The sequence below is a fragment of the Mytilus trossulus genome, chromosome 11, assembly GCF_036588685.1.
Source record: "Mytilus trossulus isolate FHL-02 chromosome 11, PNRI_Mtr1.1.1.hap1, whole genome shotgun sequence".
NCBI lineage: Eukaryota > Metazoa > Mollusca > Bivalvia > Mytilida > Mytilidae > Mytilus > Mytilus trossulus.
In genome coordinates this window covers 48,824,474-48,848,152 of record NC_086383.1, presented here as the reverse complement: position 1 = coordinate 48,848,152, position 23,679 = coordinate 48,824,474, and the positions used below count along the sequence as shown (strand labels likewise).

Sequence of the window (23,679 nt, the reverse complement as noted above, 5' to 3'; positions counted from 1 at the left end):
GTTAAATTCATTTGAATTGTCGGTGAACATTAGTTCCTTTTTTATTCAACCTTTATTTTCTCAGTTGAATTATTTCACTTTTGGTCAAAACAGTGTTTTCTTTATAGCTGACTGTACAAAATTAATGTTGCTCATTCCTTACAGTGCCCTACAATTATTTACATCCACTAGTGGATATCTTTCTCACTGGCAATCATATCACATTTCCTTATATAATACTAGAACACACCCGTGATATCGCGGGTCCAGTACTGAATTAAAGTATATAACTATGCGCATGCCTTATTTTAGTATTAGTACGGTCATCTAATAAAGTCATACTGATTATAAGATACACAGTTTTCTCTGCTTTCAAATCTTTCTGTTTGAACCCGTCTAACTGGAACTTATCAATTATTGGTAATATCAATTAGTTTGGAAAACAAAAGGTCCTGGAATGGAGTATTTTTTAATCAACAGCATTGTCCTATATTAGTTAAAAATAAAGTTGAATTCTTTGATTCGCTGTTTTACGTCATGCCCGCTAACAAATTGAAAACTTTACCTGTACGCCTTATTTTTAGTATTCGTATTGTTATCTTAGAAAGTCTTACTGATTAAAATACTACAATAGGTAACATTTTGACAATTTAGTATTCCAACCCTGTGATTATGACCCGTGTATATAGCATATTACTCCTGAATACACCGTTTGGTGGTGTACCTGTCAGATGGGGACATACAGATAAGGTAATAGTTAACAGGTGAATATACTATTGATATCGGTATCGGACTCGACTCGGAACAACTTAATTATTGGCAATATTAATTACGTGGAAAACAAAAAGGTCTAGAGTGGTGTAATTTTTAATCTACACCTTTGTACTATATAAGTTATATATAAAGTTGAATTCTTTGATTCGGTGTTTTTACATGATGACGGCTGACAAATTGGACCTTGTCATTTTAGTATTATAGATATGCATGATAGCTTACAGTAATTAAAGCTCCTTTAATATGTTATTATAGTTAAACATTTTTGTGTAGCATCAATGCCAAATAAAGGTTTAAGGTGGTACCAAACACCTTGACTAAAATAAAATTGGGTAATTTTTTCATTTAATTTTGACAAAATATTTACTTGACCCTTTCTATTTACATTTTTTCATTAAATGAGCCTGTTAAATTTAGTAAAGATTCAAATACCAGTATAGTGAAACACTAGTGATCAGTGTATTTTTTTCTGCATTGTTTTACAAATGAATATTGAAAACAATTTGATAATATGGAGGGCTGGGGATTTTCAAAATGAATATTTTGGCTTTGAACTAACAGTAAAGCATATCTGTCCAAGTACATAATCATTTAATCAATGTGTTTGAAGCAACCAGTGAAAGAGTCACATTTGAAGTAGGCAAGACATAACACTGGGTACCTCCCCTCCCCCAATGTGTTCCAGATTGAGGGAATGATGTGCAATGAGAGAGACAGATTGTATGGAATTGTTACTAGACCTTTGGAATGCCATAAAAAAGGTTTATCAGGCCTTGTTGACATAAAAGTTTTGAACCTCATAATTGCACTCAGACTCAGAAATAAACCAGTTAAAATACTGGATTTGGTGTTTCAAGCACTACTGTTGTTCTTTGAGTTCTGAGTAATGTTTATAGACCTTGAGACTAGGACTGGCTAAATCTACTTTTTTGTGGCAAATTTAGTTAAAAAAAATTATTGATTTTGAATTTTATTACTCATTTCTTTTTCCTCTTCTTATTAAGTTTTCTAATGACATCCTCATCAATATCAGGTATATGATAATCAATAATAGCTTTATAGTCTGGCTTCACAGTAAGATGTACACCTTTCACAGTATGCTCTTCAAAATATCTCTTATATACAGGATGACGATTGCTGATTTGTTGTGCTTCCTCTTTACTCAAGGTGTTTAGTACGGTGTATGGAACAGTTGTATTGAATACCATCTTATTGTTACACTGAAATTAGAATATATAAGAATCATGTAATTATAAAACAGAATCTGCTGGCTTTGTTTATATTTGTGATGAAATAATTTATTCCTTTAAAAAAAAGTTGAAAGGTCTGAAGGTTTGAGTACCAAACAAACTTGTTTAAAGCAATCACATTTTGACAAACCAAGTCAGCCTGTATTTGTTTTTTGTTGTTGTTAGTTCTTAACTATAGTCTGTTGTACTGTTATACCAATATTTCTGTTGATTCTTGTTCTTTTCATATAAAAAGAATAATGTGTTTGTGTTATCACTATTAGACAGACCAACTGATTTCTTTGTTAATTCAAAAATAAATAATGATAATTTTTTGTCGTTCAGTGTAAGTATACCTTTTTTGTCAATATGTGTTTTTGATTGAGCTAAGGTGGTACCTTACACTACAGGGAGATAACTCTGTAAAATCAGCTAAACGTTTTAATTACGTTGCGTTGTTTAGGGAGTATCAAACTTCTTAATTATCAAAATTAGTGTTGGTCAAACTGCTATGTAACCAGTGTATTTTTTCCTGATAAAATGGTTGGTTAAAATTTTTTGAAATTTTAATATTATTGTCAAAGGGTCAAAGTAAATACTTTGTTAAAATTTTATGAAAATTAAACGAGCCAAATTATTTTTAATCAAGGTGTTTTTTATATTTTAATGTAACACCACTACTTCAGGTTAGGGTAACGGTTGGCTTGTAAATACTTTTCAAACCCTGCATTTGATTGCACCTGTCCTAGGTTAGGAACTTGTTATGCAGTGGCTGTCATTTTCACGGTTCATAAGTTTTTCTAGTTTCTCTATTTTCTAAATGTTCTACATTTGAAAATGCCTGTACCAAGTCAGGAATATGACAGTTCTTGTCCATTCATTTTTGATGTGTTTTGTTATCTGATTTAACCATTTAATTATGGACTTTCCAATTAGATTTTCCTCTAAGATCAGTATTTTTGAGATTTTACTTTTCATAGTTCATAAGTATTTCTAGTTTCTCTATTTTAACAAAGATTAGACCGTTTTTGTATGGTTTTACACTACTCGTTTTTGGGACCCTTTTTATGTTGTGTCATGTGTACTGTTGTTTTTCTGTTTGTATTTTTCATTTTTAGCCATGGCGTTGTCAGTTTGTTTTAGATTTACGAGTTTGACTGTCCCTTTGGTATCTTTCGTCCCTCTTTTATACTTTGTTGTTTAGTGTGTGTAAATGCTCCGTTTTGAAGACCGTACTTTGAACTATAATGGTTTACTTTTACAAATTGTGACTTGGATGAAGAGTTCTCTCATTGGCATTCATACCACATCTTCTAATATTTATTGAGCAACAAAAGAACTTTACTTACTTTTACATTAAGAACCATGTTACAATCTTTATCTACTTCTGGCCATGTCTGTTCTTGCACTGACTGATTCTATAAAGAATAGAGATATATTATTCATTGATGACCTGAAAATGTATATCCACTATTTAATGTTCATCAAAAATATCAAAGCAACAATAAAGAATGAGTGAAATGTTGTGTAACAAGATAACACTCAAGACTGCAATAAATATATTTGTTTATTTTCCTTAGAAAGGAATGTATACAAAGACATTTCAATTGTTGCAATATAAAACAAGCATGTGTCCTAGTACACAAATGCCCCATCCGCACTATCATTTTTTATGTTCAATGGACAGTGAAAATGGGGGAAAATCTCTAATTTGGCATTAAAATTAGAAAGATCATATAATTAGGAACATGTAAGGAACATGTGTACTAAATTTCAAGTTGATTAGACTTCAACTTTATAAAAAACTACCTTCACCAAAAACTTTAACCTGAAGTGGGACAAATGGACACACCGACAAACGACGGCACATGGATGAACAGCCATACAGACACACAGATAGATGGATAGACATAATGTTTCCTATATATCTCCCATTTATACTGTGTTACAGAGGTTTAATTAAAATAGATTGCATCAAACTTGCCAATAAATTAAATCAGTTTTTGTAAAGAAGTTTAATACAGATATTTGAATACATACCATATCACATGTAGAACAGGAAGTAATTTTATTTCTATATCCTTCCCATAATTCACTAGCAAAAGATGGAGATATTGGAGAAATCATAATAATAACTTCTGCCAATGTCTGTAGAAACATATCACTGTTTACAGCTACTTCTGTAGGTACACTCTGAAAAAACACATCATTAATTAAAATATAAAATATGAGAGACAGTATCCTAATGAATAAAAAATAAAACATTATCAAAATCTCTGTTTACCAGCTATCCCCTTCTAAGCTAAAATAAAAACTTTAATAATAGTAGTTGCTAGGCACAAAGAACTAAGAAGTAGAAGCTAACAAGTCAAATAAAAGTAGAAGACTGGATTGACAGGTCATTATTTCAACTGTTATCTAGTGTGTTTGCATATTAAAAATGTGAAAATAGTAGGATTCATTCTACAATTTTCTCATCCTGAAAATCGTTCACATTTTGACCATCTGTCAAAAAAGTCTACTTACCCTTAAGTATTCTGTTAGTTGTTGCATGGCTGTTATTGCTACACTGATCATAAATGTGGTCTCAAAATTGTAGTTTATCTGAAAGGGAAAAGAAAAAATATTAGTGTTAATTGAATTATCAGACAAGCTTTAAAAGTCACGGATAAAACTGACAAACTATCTTCAAGACAACCCTACCCTCTCATTCTATATCATAGCTTACCTCTGCCAAATGAATATTTCTGACTTCCTTTATTTTCCTATTCCATTCATTGATATCCTGAAATGCAGTGTCAACCTTATTATAATTCTTTAAAACCATGGTAACAAGACTCCATACCTTTCCTTTCCAGTTTAACACACCTTTAAATTCTGAAAATGAATATTGATGGTAAGTATAGTCTCAAAAATAATAGAGAAAATATACTTTTTAATTTAATATCAATTTTTCTAATTTTATCAATTTTACTGCTTTTAACTAAAACAAGGTCAGGGACATATATATTTTTATTAATAAAAATGGTGTCATTTTATTTAAGTAGACCATTTGATGATATATCGTCTGCTTAAACCCTGCTGAGCAGGAACCAGTTTATTGTTGAAAAGCATAAGTTGACCTATAAATGTCTTTTAGAGTTTTTTCTGTTTTGGGGTAGCAAGCTGTCTTACTGACCTTCTTTTATTCATCTTCAAATTGATCTCCATTACTATATTTTTCTTTTTATTTCATAATAATTTTTTTTAACCATATCTAATTTTACCTGTATTAGACCATTTTCTGTCAGACTTAGGAGCCACATTGTAAACTATTGTCATTCTTGTGGCAGACACACCATACTCATCAATAATTTCCTGTAAAAGAGGTAATGGGTTAGAATCAGACCCTCATTATAAACAATTAACTTTTGTAGCTTATCATTGTAATATTTCTATTAAAACTATCACCTATGAGTATCTTTTCTTTACAAACAACTGAATAATGTCAGAAGGGATCTTCAAAATCGGCATTATGAGTAATGACAGGTCTCTATTAGTTCCATAGATATCACTCATAATAATTGTGCCCTCAAATTAGTTTTTTTTTGTTATAGAAAATTTCACAATTCTCATTTTGATTATTATAGAAAAAAACATTTGTAAAAACCTCAAATTCAGCCCAGTGAGCTAAATTTTCTGCAATAGAAATTAATTTGAATATAAAAAAGAAGATGTGGTATGATTGCCAATGAGACAACTCTCCACAAACCCAAAATAACACAGAAATTAACAACTAAAGGTTACTGTACGGCCTTCAACAATGAGCAAAGCACCATACTGCATAGTCAGCTATATAGGGTCCTGAGATGACAATGTATAAAAAAAATCAAAAGAGAAAACTCACAGCCTAATTGATGTAAAAATTGAACAAAAAACAAATATGCAACACATAAAAAAACTACAACCACTGAATTACAGGCTCCTGACTTGGGACAGGTCCATACTTACAGAATGTTGAAGGATTAAACATGTTAGCAGGATTCCAACCCTACCCCTAACCTGGGACATTGGTATAACAGTACAACATAAAACAAACTATAAAAATCAATTGAAAAAGGCTTAACTCATCAGATGGTCAAAAATACAAGTGGACGTGGACGAGTACTTGTACATCCCAACAACAAAGAGACACTAGGTACAGATCTGAGAGTACAGTTAACTGACAGCTATTTCATTATAATATTTAGTTTGCTTTGAAGTATGTTTTTGTTATGAAATTGTGTATACATTTTCTACTAACCTGAGGATCTACACCATTATACTTGGATTTGCTCATCTTCTCCCATTCTTGAATTAAAGGCTTGCCAGTGGATTTTTCTACAGGAGATTTGTGATCTGCAACATAACAGGCATTTTTTTTTTTTTTTTTTTTTTTTTAAAGATTTCTAAAACTTACTCAGCATGCTTTATGGAGCCTATATTTTAGCAGGAAATATTTACTGATTTCCTAACAATGAGTCCATAAAACACAAATGCCCCACTCACACTATCATTTTCTATGTACAATGGGTCGTGAAAATCCAATTGGAGTCAAAATTCTAACTTTGCATTAAAATTAAATATATCATATCATAGGGAACATGTGTACTAAATTTCAAGTTGATTGGATTAAAAATTCATCAAAATATACCTTGATCAAAAACTTTAATCTGGAGCGGAACAGATGCTTACTTATTTCCTGTTTTTGTCAGAGTATTTGGATTTTCAGTATCTTGTAAAGAATTCTTATTTTCTATTCTTTAAAGATCCAGAAAAAAAAAATATGAAATCTAGGGCTTTTTTTTTTGAAGGTGGTATTGTTGTTTTTGGATTTTGTTTGTCATTATCTAAGAACAGAAAATACCTACTAGAAAAATCAATCTCTTTTGGTTTGAGATATTGTCCTGTTTCCTTAACTTTATAGCTCTGTCCTAATACCATTCCTTGAGGCAGTAGATTGGTGAATGGTTCCCTGTGTGATAGGAAACCAGCATCACACAGGAAATGGTTAAAGAATCTGGCAAAGAACATGTGTAATGTAGCTGAAATATAAAATAAAATTACAATTAAGAATATGAGTAATTGTCAAAATTAGATAAGAGAAACAATGCAAAATATTTAAATCACATTTACATATTTCTAAAACAGATTTTTTTTAGCAAATTTGTTTTTTTAGGGAGCTTATGATCCTGGTCATACTTTAGTATGAATATAAATTTCAAAATGATCCAGTTATCCATTTCTTTTCAAAAATGCTGAAAGAATGTATTAAAGCTAGAGGAACTTAGTAGATATGATAAATGACAACAATGAAAAAGCAACTAACCAAAACAATGTAACCAAGGCAAAATACTAACCAACAATCCAGAGACAGAAATTATAAAAAAAAAACACACTAGAAGTGTAGATCTATAAAAATACTAGAAATCATTGAATTACTTTTTCTACATGCAGCCATTTACAAAATTACATCATTGTCTCTTTTTTTGAGAGTCAACCTGATTATAAACCAAGACATATCAATGTAGTTGCAATTATGAACATGCTATCTCAAAATAAGTGCACTGAGAGAGAAAGAGAAGAAGTGAAAAAGACTGAGATTTTTATTGGTTATGGATTCAATTCAGATTTACAGAAAAAAAGATGGATCTGTATAATCAATTTTGCAAAGGTGAAGGAGGTCAAAAAATTATTATTTTAACAGTAAAAATGTTTTCAAAACAAGTCCCTAATATTTAGTTATTCAGTTCTTTTGTAATGAAAAACAAACCATGTTCCTTTCCACCAATATACAGGTCGACAGGCATCAGCTGATTGGCAACTTCTCTTTCAAATGGCAGACTACTGTTGCTAGGGTCAAGGTATCTAAGGAAGTACCATGAAGAATCAACAAATGTATCCATGGTATCTGTTTCTCTGGTGGCGTTACCTCCACATCTAAGAGACAAAGAAAAACAAATGATAAAATGTTTCGTGCTCTGATTTTCACTAGCTTTGTATACAGTTACTAAAAACCTTTAAAGACATTTCAAAATTTGAATAATACTTTCCATTATGCATATTATATCATAAAATCAGAAGGAATAGCTTTAAACAAGACTTGAAAATTAAAGTGATATATTTATATTACATTACAACTTTTAACTTTCTATTTAATAAAATGCACCAACTTTTAACTAAAGAAATAAATGTAATATTTTTTTGAAAAATCTTAATTCAACAGAGTATGCCTAAGAGTAAACAATGGATACAATTATAAGCTTTTATATAAAAAAAATATCAAAATTGGATCAAAATTTTCAAGTTACTTTTCATACATTTACTTACTTTGGACATTTGACATTGAGCCATTCTGTGGCCTGTGTTAAGGGAGATAATCCTTTCTGTGTCAGACTTTCTAACTTTGGTAATTTAACAGGTAACTCCTCTTGTGGCACTGGTACTATCTGTGACAAGTTACAAAATAATTCTATCTCTAACAAACAAGCAAATCAATGGAAGTAATGTATTCTGAATGGTTAACTGATTAATAATGTTTAAACATGCAGACAACAAAATAGATGTGCTGTGATGAGATTTAACCAATTAAATTAATTTAAATAGCGCAATTTCACTTTCTAAATTCCTTTAAAATCTATAGATGCAAATACATGTACTACAATTGTGTACGAATTAATGAGATTTTTGAAGAATGAACAAAAATGTGAGTTTAATTACTGCGATTTTAGGAAATGTTACGTACAGATATCTATTTCAGACATCTAAAAAGGGATTTCTATTTATTGCAGTACTCACATCTATAAAACGATCGCTATAATTTCTGAATTTACAGAACTGTGGATTCATTATTATTCATTGGAAATCAATTTTTCGTGGATTTCGTGGGTACAGATGAACCATGAAATTAACTGTTTAACGATTAACAAATTTTCTATAGGCTTGTATGCAGACTTCGACAAACATGTCAGTTACTTTTATCTATGAAAATAGGACCCATGAAAAATAAATAAATTCACAGTATTTTATTTCACAAGTAAGTGACAATCACAAGTATTTTTAAGTGTATGTAATATATCTAAAAATTAAATAGTAAAAATTTGATGTGTTGCAGCTCTTTTCTAGATTTACCTTTATGCAATAAGGAAGTTTTAAACAAAGATATTTGGAAGCCAAATATGTAGAAATACCAAATTTTTTAAATTGATTATGCAATTAATGCAAAACCATCCTTTATTATCTTTCATTACAAGATTAATGTGGACTGTTGTTATTATGTTTTCCTCTAAAACTTTTATCAATCAAGTTTTTATTTTTTTGTGATATTCCATAACAAAGTGTAGACATGCATTAGGCATTATATTATCTCCCCTAGCAGTGTAATTATAAAACTAAAAAATGCAACATACCTGACATTTTTGGCAATGAATCATTGGTATTGGAGTTCCCCAATACCTCTGTCTGGATATCAGCCAATCTTTCAGTTTTGCACTGGTTAATTGACCACCAAATCCTTTTTCCTGAGGAAAACAAATTTGAGGCATTACAATAAAGTTCTGGTAAACAATTAATTTAAAAAAAATTGAAAATCTGCATGCACTGCTAATATTGTTTCTTTGTTTTGACTATTTAATATCGATAACAGTAAAATGGATACTTTTCCTAATCGGGATTACGACATACAATTTCTTTATACCTCAAATTATGCGATTTATTTTGACCATTTCATTATTTTGATGGTGTATTTTCTACAGTTAAAATATCAGTAATTTGACACAATCATAAGCATTTGCCATGTTTTTGGGCTTACTCAACAAAAAAGATTGACATTGTGAATATATGATATCATTTTTTGATTACCTTGGCGCATAGTGCACATGATATTCCCGTGGACCATATTCTGATATTACCTTTAAAATGTATGCATGATTGTTTTGTGAATTTCTTAACTTTAAAGTGTGTTTTTAATCAATATTATGTAATAAATTGACTGTATGATCGTCTACAGCAAAATTTGACACATTATTCTGACTGTTGGCTTTACTAAAAATACCCCATACCTTTGCATAACTGCAGACTTCTTGAAATGCTTGGTTTTTAGTCAGACCTGAAAACTGTAATTAAAATGGAAATATAGAAAAAATTATTTCATATCATTGAAATATTTACTTTTTATATTATCAAAATATTTAGTTATTAGTTGACTTTTTCGCCAACATTTAACTTTTAAAACTAGAGTCTCTCAAGAGCCTGTGTCGCTCACCTGTTACTGTATTTACTGATGCCGGTCATCTTGGTTGGTAGGTGGGGTCATTAGACACTTTTTTTTAATAGATACCATAGTGATGATTGTGGCCATGTTTAGTTTAATATGGCCCATAGTTTTAAAAAAGAAGATTTTTGTACAAGTTACAAAAATGACGAAAATTTGTTCAAAATTGACTATAAAGGGCAATAACTCCTTAAGGGGTACTCTTACAATTTTTATCATGTTGACTTATTTGTAGATCCTACTTTGCTGAACAAAATTGCTGTTTACAGTTTATCTCTATCTATAATAGTATTCAAGATAATAACCAAAAACTGCAAAATTTCCTTAAAATTATCAATTTTAGGGCAGCAACCCAATAACGAGTTGCCAGATTCATCTGAAAATTTGCGAGGGTATAGATCTTATTCTGATGGACATTTAAATCTTGAAAGATTTGCCCTAAATGTCTTAGTTTTAAAGATATAAATCAAAAACTGCATTTTACCACTATGTTCTAATTTTAGCCATGTCGGCCATTTTGTTTGGTAGGCGGTGTCATTGGACACATTTTTCAAACTATATACCGCAATGATAATTATCGCCAAGTTTGGTTTAATTTGGCCATGTAGTTTCAGAGAAGAAGATTTTTGTACAAATTACAAAAACTGACGAAAATTTGTTAAAAATTGACTATAAAGGGAAATAACTCCTTAAGGGGTTGACTGACAATTTTGGTCATGTTGACTTATTAGTAGGTTTTACTTTGCTGAACATTATTGCTGTTTACAGTTTATCTCTATCTATAATAGTATTCAAGATAATAACAAAAAACTGCAAAATTTCCGTAAAAATAACCAATTCAGGGGCAGCAACCTAACAACGAGTTGTCCGATTCATCTGAAAATTCTAGGGCAGATAGATCTTGACCTGATTAACAATTTTACCCCCTGTCAGATTTGCTCTAAATGTTTTGGTTTCAAAGATATAAGCCAAAATATACATTTTACCCCTGTGTTCTATTTTTAGCCATGGCGGCCATCTTGGTTGGATGGCCAGGTCACCGGACACATTTTTTAAACTAGATACCCCAAGAATGATTGTGGCCAAGTTTGGTAAAATTTGGCCCAGTAGTTTCAGAGGAGAAGATTTTTGTAAAAGTTTACGGACGACGGACGCAGGACGACGGACGACGGACGCAGGACGACGGACAACGGACGCAGGACGACGGACGACGGACGCCAAGTGATGAGAAAAGCTCACTTGACCTTTCAGGTCAGGTGAGCTAAAAATAAAATCAACAGAAGATGGAAATGACCTGTGGAAAGGCAAGATAAAATATTGAGACACTTTTGATATTGTCTTTTTGACATTTCTGCCATATACATATTTCTATCTCTAAGCAAGTAGTGACAAAAAGTAGCAAAGTTTGTTCCCATTTGGCACATAATTACCTGTTCAGAATTAATAACGTTGCCATCAGAGTCTATTACTTCCTTGAAAGTAAATCCAAATTTCTCTGCACACTGTCGATCCTGTTGTGATAAACTTGGTATGCCTGTAAACAATTCAAATCTGTTTAATACAGCAATTCTGCATAATTTTAAACAATAATTTAAGACAAAAATGCCCATATTTTAATTGATATGGTACTCCTTATGCTATATTTCAAATAAGTGTGGTATGTTTATATATACTACACTTATGTTTATATATATATATTAAGACAGGTTTTACCATAGTTCAAATTACATTAATCATTATTGTTAGCAAATGAATGTAGACTATTTTGGAACACTTTGGTGTAAAAGCATCACTAAACTGTTCTTTCTGTTGCACTTTAACTGTGTTTTGCAGATACCTGCTCTATTGTTGAGTTACATACTCTTCCTATGCACTTGAGTTTTCAACACCTTGTTCTTGTTTGTCTTTCTCAATCTTTAATTGTTTGTGTATTATTTGTGTACTGTTGTAAGTCTTTTCCTGATTGTTCTTATGGACAAGGTTACATCGGGTTTGTTTGTCTTATGTTTTTTTATTGCCCTAAGTGTTTTTCTTTCTCTTTTGAACATGTTAGTATTTATATACTGTAAATTCAGGTGCTATGTTTTCATTTCAAAGAAAATTGAGACTTGTATCCTAATTGTATCTATTGATCAACAATAAAACAAACTTTCCCCATATTTAAATTGTTGTAGTTCTTCTATTACCTACCTAAATATGATTCCATGGTTTCATCTTGAGCGTTAGATATAATTATTGGTATTCTGTCCCCTGTTATAGGATGAACTGCTTCTATACTCAGTAATCTATCTGCACAAAAATGAATATTAAATGTAAGAAAATACTGACATTTTAAGATGTCATTGTCACTATTCCTGTTTAACCTTTTTGAATATAACTTGCCAGAAAATTGCTCATACCAAATGTACTAAACTACTTCTATCTTTCTTTGTATTGATTGGTGTTTAATGTCACTTCCAAAACTATTGAGCTATTTAGTGAGTCAGTTATTATTGGTGGAGGAAGCTACAGTGCCTGGAGTTTTGAAGAAAAACTGACAATGCGGTATGGGCTTTGCTCATTGATGAAGGCTGTACGGTGACCTATAGTTGTTAATGTCTGTGTTGTTTTGGTCTTTTGTGGATAGTTTTCTCATTGGCAATCATACCACATCTTCTTTTTTTATATATAATTGAATAAAACTTGGGTTCAACAGGAACTGCCACATGATAGGTTTCAATTCCAAACCTCAGTTTTGACAGGCTAGTGGTACAGTTAAACTTAGACCACTATGACACCAAGATCCCACTTGCTTTTGATGCATAGCAAATAATTCTATACATTCCTTAAATGTGTTTGATAAGAACTATGATGTAAATCTACAAAAAAAAATCATTTTAAATATAAGCTTTACCTGCTGACATGCTTTGGCTTTGATCTGTATCTTTCAACTAAAACGAAACGTTGTCCTGATAAAACAGGCAGTAATTCTAATAGTTCTGATGTTTAATGGCATCAATAAAAAAAATCTGTAGTCCTTTACATCAGTTTTTTAAAATCTATTTAAAAACTAAATGCTGATATTTTTTGTTTTTTTGTATGGTACACATTGCTTTTTAATAGTATTTTGTTTATAATTTGATTTGAAATAAAGTTGAAATGCATATCTTAAATTTTTAAATTAAAATGACATAGTTTTATAAATCACCATTTTCCTTTATAGTGTAAAACCTTTGCCTACCTTATAAAACTGTGGGTCATTAAATCTGTGTTCTGGTGACAAGGTTATGTGAGTCACACCACATAGAGCTTCAGGATGATATGTGAAAACAGACAGGGGATCAGTCATTGTCTCATCTCCGTTCTACAAATACAAAGTAAATGCCTATTATATATTGTGTCCTCAAAGTTTTTTGGGATATTGACAGTGTTACATTTACTCTTAAGCTTCAATCTAACTTTCAACCAAAGATGTAAGACATTTTACCGCTCTTGGAATAATTTTATAAATAAAATAAGAATTGACCCTTATCAAACGTTAGGATCTAAAGTCTTGTTTTTAAGATAGATTAATAAAGATTTATTACAACATGAATGATGATTTTCCTTTTTTTATTTGTCATTATTTCAATAAAAAATCAAGACTTTCAAACAAATTAAATTTTTTTATTGATATAACCTTAATTTTCATGTCTTAAATATTTTGACTAAATAATAAATTGGTTTATATTTGTTAAGATGTATCGTTTGAAAATATAACCAGCAATATATCATTGAATGTCTAGACAAATCAATTGTGAACTTATATATGATGAAGGTGTTTAATCTAACCATGCATTTCTAAAACAAAACTTGAGTCAAAGTTTGTTCCCAGTATTTCCACTAGTTTTGTCAAATAATAAAGAAGAAAATGAAATTAAACTTTTCAGATATATTTTAGAATCATGATCCTCTTTCAATATTTATCTGTTACCTTCAATAAAAAATCTAGCCTGGTACCAGTACATTTACCAATCCAGTTTCTCTGTAAGCTTATGATGTCTCTCCAGTATTCAGGGTTCAATTCCTTTAATCCATCAGACAAAGACTGGAAACAAAATTAGGCAAAGTATAGTAAATTCTTTTATAAAACTTGTCAAAAAAAATACTTTAAAAAAAGTACAGTTAACTCTCATTGTCTCGAACTCGCTTCACTCGAAATTTCGGATGAGTCGAAGTTTTCACGTGGTCCCAAACTTTGTTCCATATAAATGTATGTAATTCGACTCCTGATGAGTCGAAATTGGATGTGTCGAAATTTCGGTTGAGTCGAACTAAATTCACGATCCCAAGGTTAACAAAAGCATTCAAAATTCATTATTTATCTCGAACTAATACACATTATGTCAAAACATGACCTCCGGCATTTAAATGGATTGAAGAGTTAATCTGACAATACACATGTAATTAAATTTCCAGTCACTGACCACTGTATTGATTTATGACATGCTATTTCCACGAGCGTTTACCTAAGATTATCTTTTATAGAAATTTTATAAATAATTAGTGATACATTGTTAATGTTCATGAAAAAGTATTTAAAATGTTTACAAAACAATTAATTGTGGTTTACACTAATGAGCTTGGGTGGGTATAAAGTAAGGATTATGACTTCCGTTGATGATCACCTAAAAACTACTCAATCGGTGTCTTTAATCTTGTTGTATTTTCTTTTATTAAAAGAAAGAATACAAAATGAAGAGGAATCTAAATTTTCTAAAGTCTCTTGTATCCAAAAATAAACAATTTTGTCAACTTTAAACGACCTGAATAACGAAACTATCGATTGGAAATTACTCTCTCGGATAAAAGCCATAGGAAACAATTGTAACTGAAACAATTGAATAAGTAAAACAATGTTATTATAATAACGAAAGACCATGACACAAATAAATCAATTTGATACCAGAATATCGATCCCCTTCCCAGATTTATTTTAGCTTTACCATGCTAAGCAAGAGTTGTGTCCCTTGTTCAGTCAAACTTCCGGTTTTCGTTTGAGTCGAACTATGTGTATCTCGAAATATTTCTCCGGTCCGGCTGACTTCGAGATAACGAGAGTCGACTGTATTCCGTTTTTACGTATTATTGTTTAGTATCTTTTTTAAAAGAAAAATGGTCAACAAAGAGATGCTATCTACAAAAGTTGTCTACATACATCTTAAATCTTAAACTTGTTATATATGTAGTCTACGCATACCTTTTAAGTAAAAACCTTAAACTTAAATCATCACAGCCCCATGCTTGTATATATTTTTTCTGGGTTATTTATCATTATATGTTTTGTCTTTTGATATAGCCTAGTATACATATTTCTCAATTTTCCTCTGATTTTTTTTTTGAGATTTATTTTATATCACACATCCCTTGTGAAATTTGACTCTGTCTAGTAGATAGAGAAAGTATGGTAATCATTAATGTTGCCTAGGAAACTAGGAATAAACAGATTATTATTATTCTTTTAAATCCAAAGATGTCTATCAGGTTACAGCTCAGCTCAGGGCTATAATTATCTATAATTGTAAATGATGTTTCACGTGATACTTCTTTCACTTTTTTAGATACTGTATAAAAAAGAATGTCCATAAGCACTATAATTTTTTTCAGCAAAGACCTGGTGGAATAAATTATCTGAAGTCCAATGCACTTTATATTGATGCAAGGCTCATGTTAAGGTTACACTATAGATATCAAAAAGATTTCTTGAGCAGAGATTAAAGTTTCTACTGTCCAATGGGAGAGAAAAATCTGTATGACAGCTTTACAACTATATTTCAACCCTAATTTAGAGATCTGCATTAAATATCATATTCTATAAACCAGTAACTAATTAGGTTCTAGAACTGCATTTCTGAACATACCTTTGAATAAGCTGTAGTTTTGATGTACCATTGCCTCAGGTACTTCTTCTCAACTTTTGCTCCTGACCTCCAAGAATGACCTTGATCATCTATTTGTTCATTGGCTAGTACAGTTTGGTCAATTGGATCCCAGTTAACAAGTCCCTGTGAAATCACACAAACGAAGAAAAAAATGCATATCTTTAGTCAAACTAATTCACTTACATTTAAGAATCAGATACACAGAGAATATCATATGGCTTTTTCAATATCGCATCCGTATCAACCATAGACACCAATATAATCCCAAGAGCTCTGCTCACGGGATTATATTGGTTAAGGGTTGATACCGTGTGTGATATTGAAAAAGCCATATCATATACACTTTATTATATACATTACATAAACCTCAAGTAGATGTTTTTTATGTGACATGACGTCATACAGATAAGGAGGTTTGAAATGATGTCATACAGATTATAGGTTTGACATGACGTCATACAGATTAGGGATTTGATAAAACCTTTGCAACAGTGACTGCAATCAATGACGTGATGTCATACAGATTAAAGGTGTGATAAAGCTTTTGCAACAGTGCTAATATCGATATCATCACGGATGGCTGATACTGCAAGCTTGCAATTGATTGTATTACACATACAATTTATCTGTATTTACTACTAAGTATATAATAAAAACTTTTATGGTATTGTAAACTGAGAAAATAAGAAAATCTGTCTTTAAATTCATAAAATGCTTTAAAATACAATGTATCAACAAGCAAATAATAATTTTCAAAACTTTCACTTGAATATTAAACATCTTTTGTTTTGTATCTTTTCTTCCAATGAGCAAGTTTAATCATGTTCAACTCTTCTCATTTTTCCTTGGATACTACAAACCTTATTAGTTATAAATAAAGTGATGTTGTTGCTAAGACATGGCTGCCACATCAACACTACTTACCTCCCTTTGATAGACAAGCCCAGCTTCATACATCTTTAGGAATATAAACTGTGACCATTTATAATATGATGGATCACATGTAGACAGCTCCTACAGAAAATAAAGCTTAATTATCAATACAATTTCATTACAATGTACTTCCATTGACTGTTAATTTGTATACAGTAACTTAAATTCTGAGGAGCCCATGCGCACAGCATTATTGCCATTAAGCTTGAGGAATAAATATATATAACTTTTTTGTGTATTCGATGGTGTTATTATGTTATACATATAAAGTATTCTTTTTTTCCCTTTGCTTACAATTCTGCTGAAGACAAAAATGACAAAAATGTTAGAACAGACTGGAATTCTGCATCTGCTTTTTACCCAACATCCCCAAAGACTATATGTAAACAGGGGCGGATCCAGCGGCTGAGCCATTTTAAAAAGGGGGGGTTCCATCTATATGTTCCTATTCAAATGCATTGATCGTCCAAAAAAAAGGGGGATTTCAACCATCGGAACCCTCCCTTGGATCTGCCACTGGTAAATGTTTTATTGATAGAGTATAGTAAAAGGACAACTTTATATACATGTAATATTGCATTGACAGGTTTCCCTCTCATAAACCCTTTTCATTTTAAAAAATTTAAAATTGACTGCATTCATTAATGAACTATTATATTTTTGTTTTGAAATGACATTAATTGATTAGTAATCATGTTAATACAATAAATTTAAAACATGATTTATAAGTAATGTTAACAATTAGTGGTTCTTTTAATGACCTTGACGACCCATGTTGAATTGGTATGGTTGCCTTTTCTATTAGTAAAAATACTGCAAAAGAATCTAAAAATCCTCTATGTTAGCTTACCCTGTCCCAGTCAAAACTACAATGTAACTCTTCTAGCTGTTTCCTCATACTCTCAATGTTACTGGAAAAAATAAAATCACAAAATAATTGAACTCTGAGGAAAATTCAAAATAGGAAGTCCCTAATCAAATGGCAAAATCAAAAGCTCAAACACATCAAATGAATCAACAACAACTTTCATATTCCTGTCAGACTTGGAACAATCGTTTTCTTAGGTAGAAAATGTTGGATTTAACCTGGTTTTAAAGCTAACTAAACCTCTCTCTTGTATGACAGTAGCATCAAATTCAATTAAATTGAAAACAGCAGTACTTATTTAGTAATGAATCAAAAGTCAAGATTTAAACTAATGCAATTAAACAAATAAAGGGAGGTAATAAAGATATAAAAGAGGGACTAAAGATACCAAAGGAACAGTCAAACTCATAAATCAAAATAAATTGACAACACCTGGCTAAAAATTAAAAATAAAAACAGACACACAAAAGAACAATATTGTTGATATTATTTGGTTCAGATATGACAGTTTTTTTAGTGTACATAGGTTAATCTGTTGAAGAATATTCAAAGACATTTCAAAATACATCCAGAAAAAAATAATTAATTAAACTACATGTAATATATGACCATGAATGTGAGATTCATAACTGATACCTAAATTAAAAAGTGTCAAAACGAAAACAAAGTAATGGTACATGCATCATATTCAATATACATTTAGCAAAGAATATAGTAGAATCTATATATTTAACCTTTTTAAAATGAAAAATATCTTATACTTTTTATTTTTATAATCCATTTTTGTGACTTTACAAAATGAGTTAAATACTTTACAACATATCAAAACCGTTATGAGTTCAATTTTACATTTAAATCAAAAGCCGAAGCACACCCTGACAGGGTGTGGGATTTTAATGCTGCCTTGAAGACCCATTAGTGGCCTTCAGCTGTTATCTGCTCTTTGGTCGGGTTATTGTCACTTTGACACATTCCTCATTTCCATTCTCAATTTTAAAGATAACTGATAAACCAACCAACAATTCAATCAATTAATTTTAGTTCAAATGGAATGACATCCCACATATCATTAAATTGAATTACCTTTTTGTCCATTTATCTGGCATTTCTCCTCTTTCAATGGCAGCATTTTCTGCAGGTAATCCAAAGGCATCCCAACCCATTGGATGAATAACCTGCTCAAAGTAAATTTATCAATTATAATAGACCCTCCTGCATAGTCAAGGTGATTAAATGTTTATGTAAAAGTGAACACTGTTTTCTCATTTGAATTATTTCACATTTTCATTTCTGGACCTTTTATAGCAGACTATAAGGTATGGGCTTTTCTCATTGTTGAAGACTGCACCATTGCCTATAATTACTTACATCTGCTTCATTTGAACTCTGGTTGATAGTTGCAACATTGGCAATCATCATACCACATCCACTTTTTTCATATTGTGTTGTTTCACAGAGTTAAATTGCAATTAACCCTACTCCATTTGTTAAACCAACATCATCCTGACCAATTAAAAGGTAACTGTAAAAGATGTTGCTTTGAAAACCAATATATGAAAAGTTTTTCATGAAACCCTCTTCTGGCAAAAATAAGACATTTTAAAAATATGCCAAGACATTCACTGATTTGAGCATTTTTTGTTATCATTAAGCAATGTAAATATTAACTTATTTTACGTCTTACCTGTTTGCCCTTTAACCTGTGGTACCTAGCCATACAGTCACTAAGTGTGTACACACGTACATGTCCCATGTGAAGTTTACCACTAGGATAAGGAAACATGGACAATACATAGTATTTCTCTTTGTCAGACTGAAAAAAGATAGATATTTAATATACAGCATCTTTTTTTCTCTTTAACACAGATATATGCATGATTTTTCCTCGTTTTTCCCTGCTAAACATCTTTGCCCATTTTCAGCACTAAATTTTGATGCATAAACATTCAATTATCTCAGTTGTTTTATTCAACAAACTGTCATTCTTCCATGAGCAACAACAGAAAACAGGAGGAAAACTTTGTTTTAAAACATTAAAATTCTTTCAAAAATTGACATTCAGACACAAAACTGCTGACAATATTATTGACACCCACTTGAGAACTAGTACTAAACTTGCCCTGTTTATCAAAACCTCCCTATCCATGATTTGAAAAGCTTATTCAAAGGAAAGAAAACTTCCTAAATATCAAAAATATTTGCAATCTAATAAATTGCCTTTGTTTATGTGTTACATATTTGTTTTTCGTTCATTTTTTTATATAATTTTTATATAGTTTTCTCATTTGAATTGTTATATATTGTCATTTTGTCATGCCTTTTATAGCTGAATATGCGGTATGGGCTATGCTCATTGTTGAAGGCTGTACGGTGATCTATATTTGTTTATTTCTGTGTTGTTTTGGTCTCTTGTGGAGAGTGGTCTCATTGGCAATCATACCACATCTTCTTTTTTATATTTGAAATTTTCCACAAATTAATGACGTAATAGATTTTGGAGGAGAGCATTTGTGCTGAATTCACACCAAACATCATTGTACTGTAAATTGGGAACTGAATGGACTCATATATAAATGTTACAGTCATATAAAAGTAATGACACATTATAAATCAAAAGGTTTTTGTTGGGTTTGTCATACACAATAGCTAGTTATAAAACTAAACAAACAAAAAACAGTCTAACTTTTTAGATTCATCAACTCTGTTGCATTTTCGGCTCTAACATAATTAATAAAGAAATTACATTACAGACTGGATTTACAGTACTTTTAAAACCTCAGTCTTAAAAAAATACTACAAAAAAAAAAACAATACACCAAACAGCTGATATTGTATGGTTCCTGTGCTTTGTTGGATTGAGATGTCCTTGGACATTTACCCCATATCAGGCGATATCTTTTTAAAATAATTACCTTCAAATCAAATTTGTGTCTGGTTTTATTCTGTTCTTGAATTTTGGGATTCCAGTACTTTTCCATTTCAATTCTTGTTTCAGAATCATATTTTGCAGGCTGAAAAAAATAAAAGAGTTTGTACCAGTTTTCTTGTTTCATAATCCATATACTTTTCCTTTAAAATGTTTGTATCTTTCATAATCCATATACTTTTCCTTTAAAATGTTTGTATCTTTCATAATCCATATACTTTTCCTTTAAAATGTTTGTTTCTTTCATTATCCATATATTTTTCCTTTAAAATGTTTGTTTCTTTCATAATCCATATACTTTTCCTTTAAAATGATTGTATCTTTCATAATCCATATATACTTTTCTTTTTTTTTAAAAAGGTTTGTAACAAATATATATTAGGTTATTTATGTTTAACTTTTGAATTATAGTCAGCTTTTAAGGGAGCTCGCTCCTCTGTTTCAAAGTAATTAACTTTTCAAAACACTAGTTTATATTGACAGTGGACTCAAACAGGAATCCAAAAAGCAAAAAAAATATATAGGTCACCGTGCTTGTTTTCGAGATATTAGCCATTGAAATTTTGGCAGGAAAATATTCTCTCTTGACTTTTCAAAGCTTTACAATTGACAAGTTTAAGTTCTCAAAAACTATTAAAAAATAATTAAAATTTTATAGGCTTTTACAGATGACGTATCATTATACATGTAAAAGATTTACAAAAAGAAAAATGGGGGTCACCGGGCAATTTTTTTCAAGGCATTCAAATGGATAAAACCAGAGGATTCCGAAAACATGACAAAAAATTCTAAACATGACAAGCCAGCTTCCTTGAGATGTAGTCTGGTAATGTTTAGGAATTTTTTGTCAGATGGTCAGACTCCTTGGGATAATATTTTTCTCAATATCACCCACTTTAGTATTCATAGAAGACTCCAATAGCTCATAAAAGGTCATTTCCAAAATTATGTGATGAAACAACATCTCATCAATTCATTAATTTAAAGAAAGGAAATTTATAACTTATTCTTTCAAACATTTATTGATATATTCATTTATTCTTGAGATTCAAAATATGTGTATAATTAAAATATACTTTTGTCCTAAAAAACAACTCCATCAATCTTTTTAATTCTTTAATTACCCATATCTTGGTTTTACTGTATAGATTTCTTGCTGTTACAATTCTGTATGAACTAAAATCCAAGTTAAGAATTCCTGGGTTTGTCTTCATGAATCTCCACTGGCACCAGCTAACAGGTAATTTACATCTCATATTTTTGTCCTGCAATATAACATGTACATTATTAATTACTGTAATTTTAAATGTTTTAATTTGTTATACAATGATATAGAATTCAAGGAACCTGCATACAAGACAAAATAAATCAAATAACTTTAGTTGAATTAACTTTTATTTAGTAAAAATAACATATATCTCATAGTTATATAATTACAGTCTAAAGATGTATGTTTCATCATATTTATAAATACTTTATTCTGATTGGCTTACTGCACATCACATGTTATTCCTAAAGCTATTACATCACTCAATAAAACTTTTCATTCATGATAACACATGGTCCCACAATAAAGTGCACAGGTAAATTAAAAAAAACAATTATAAAATTTGTTTTCATGATCATAGCTAGAAAAATGTAGTTATAAGTATTGAATGTTTCTTTTTGTAACTCATAGGTTTGTAAAAGCGTTGACCGCGTGCGCACATTTTTAGTGTGAATTAAGCGCTTCCGCTCTTCGGGCCCAAAAAATATATATAAAATAAAATATTATATGTCTGTTTAAGGTTACATGCTTTAAAAAAAATAGTGTAGGTAGGTCGGTATTTTCATTTTATTTTATTTTTTCATTTTATTTTTTGTGACATGATTTGAGTATGCAGTTTCATCTTGTCATGGGCCGAGTTTACACGTATTTTTAATGATTGGATTATTTCACTTTGTTATTGATTGGAAAAAAATGAGGGCAAAATGGTTATTTCATCACACCACTCGCGAATTTCTTTACACAGCTATCATATTCATGATTACATGTATGAACATTAGGATATATCAGGCAACATTATATTCACTTTTAACACGAGTTCACTTTATTTTTCACTTTATGATGGAAATGAAATGGCTTAGGGTCGGCACTTATGATAGGGTCAGTTCGGTAACCGTAAACAGACAAATATTTTTGTTTGGCCTCAAACAAAATGTACTTTGGTCAACGCTTTAACACCCCAATGAAGTTACAAAAAGAAGCATTCAATTCAGCTCGATTTTTGAAATGATTAGTTAAATTATGTGGGCATGCTGCCTCTACAAATGGTTTTTACAGGTCGGAATGGAAAGGAATATGATGAACATGAACAGCAACAAACAACAACAACAGAATTACAGGCTGCTGAAATTATTGGCACACAGAATGTGTTAAACAATTTTGATGGTGACAATCCTCTACCCCCCCCCCCCCCCCCCCCCCAAAAGTTGGCTTCACATTAATGGACTTGTTCAAGTCATATTTTGTTTTAACATAAAGGAAGAGAATCCATGAAACATTCAAATAATTAAGACCTCTAGCCTAAAAGGCAAAAGACTCAGTTTATATTCATGTCTGAGCTCTGACTATTTGATAAAAATGACCTTTTATCTTTCTTTACACAAGATGTGAGATAATTGTCTTTTTTCTTTTCTTACGTTGTCATCACAACTCAATCAGCTAGGAAGAAAATGACAACATAAAAATAAAAAATATACATAAAAATGTGATGTTCATGGAGGCCGCCATTTATTTA

At 30.7% G+C, this 23,679-nt stretch overlaps 1 protein-coding gene across 1 annotated transcript; it reads right to left on the bottom strand.

Annotated features, from left to right (window-relative positions):
* Positions 1 to 1,707: 1,707 nt before the first annotated feature.
* Positions 1,708 to 23,679, bottom strand: LOC134691257 (probable leucine--tRNA ligase, mitochondrial). Its single transcript, XM_063551659.1, has 25 exons — positions 23,528 to 23,679; positions 22,024 to 22,164; positions 20,886 to 20,984; positions 19,658 to 19,786; positions 19,057 to 19,148; positions 17,956 to 18,016; positions 17,097 to 17,186; positions 16,152 to 16,295; positions 14,225 to 14,338; positions 13,493 to 13,615; positions 13,166 to 13,202; positions 12,463 to 12,561; positions 11,703 to 11,806; positions 10,061 to 10,114; positions 9,410 to 9,520; positions 8,331 to 8,449; positions 7,774 to 7,940; positions 6,872 to 7,045; positions 6,265 to 6,359; positions 5,249 to 5,339; positions 4,711 to 4,859; positions 4,509 to 4,586; positions 4,023 to 4,175; positions 3,332 to 3,400; positions 1,708 to 1,973 (listed from the first exon to the last, which is right to left on the bottom strand). Exons 2-25 carry the CDS (start codon positions 22,153 to 22,155, stop codon positions 1,731 to 1,733), a joined length of 2,727 nt encoding a protein of 908 aa, XP_063407729.1. The 5' UTR covers positions 22,156 to 22,164; positions 23,528 to 23,679; the 3' UTR covers positions 1,708 to 1,730.

What these genes read in the sequence shown, in the direction of transcription:
- LOC134691257 (XM_063551659.1), bottom strand. Translation starts at nt 22,155, where the DNA reads ATGAGATGTAAATTACCTGTTAGCTGGTGCCAGTGGAGATTCATGAAG. An exon ending in AAACTACAGCTTATTCAAAG is followed by an intron (nt 14,339 to 16,151) that starts GTATGTTCAGAA and finishes TTTTGTTTCCAG; the next exon opens with TCTTTGTCTGATGGATTAAA. An exon ending in AAAAGAGATTGATTTTTCTA is followed by an intron (nt 6,360 to 6,871) that starts GTAGGTATTTTC and finishes GTTATGTTGCAG; the next exon opens with ATCACAAATCTCCTGTAGAA.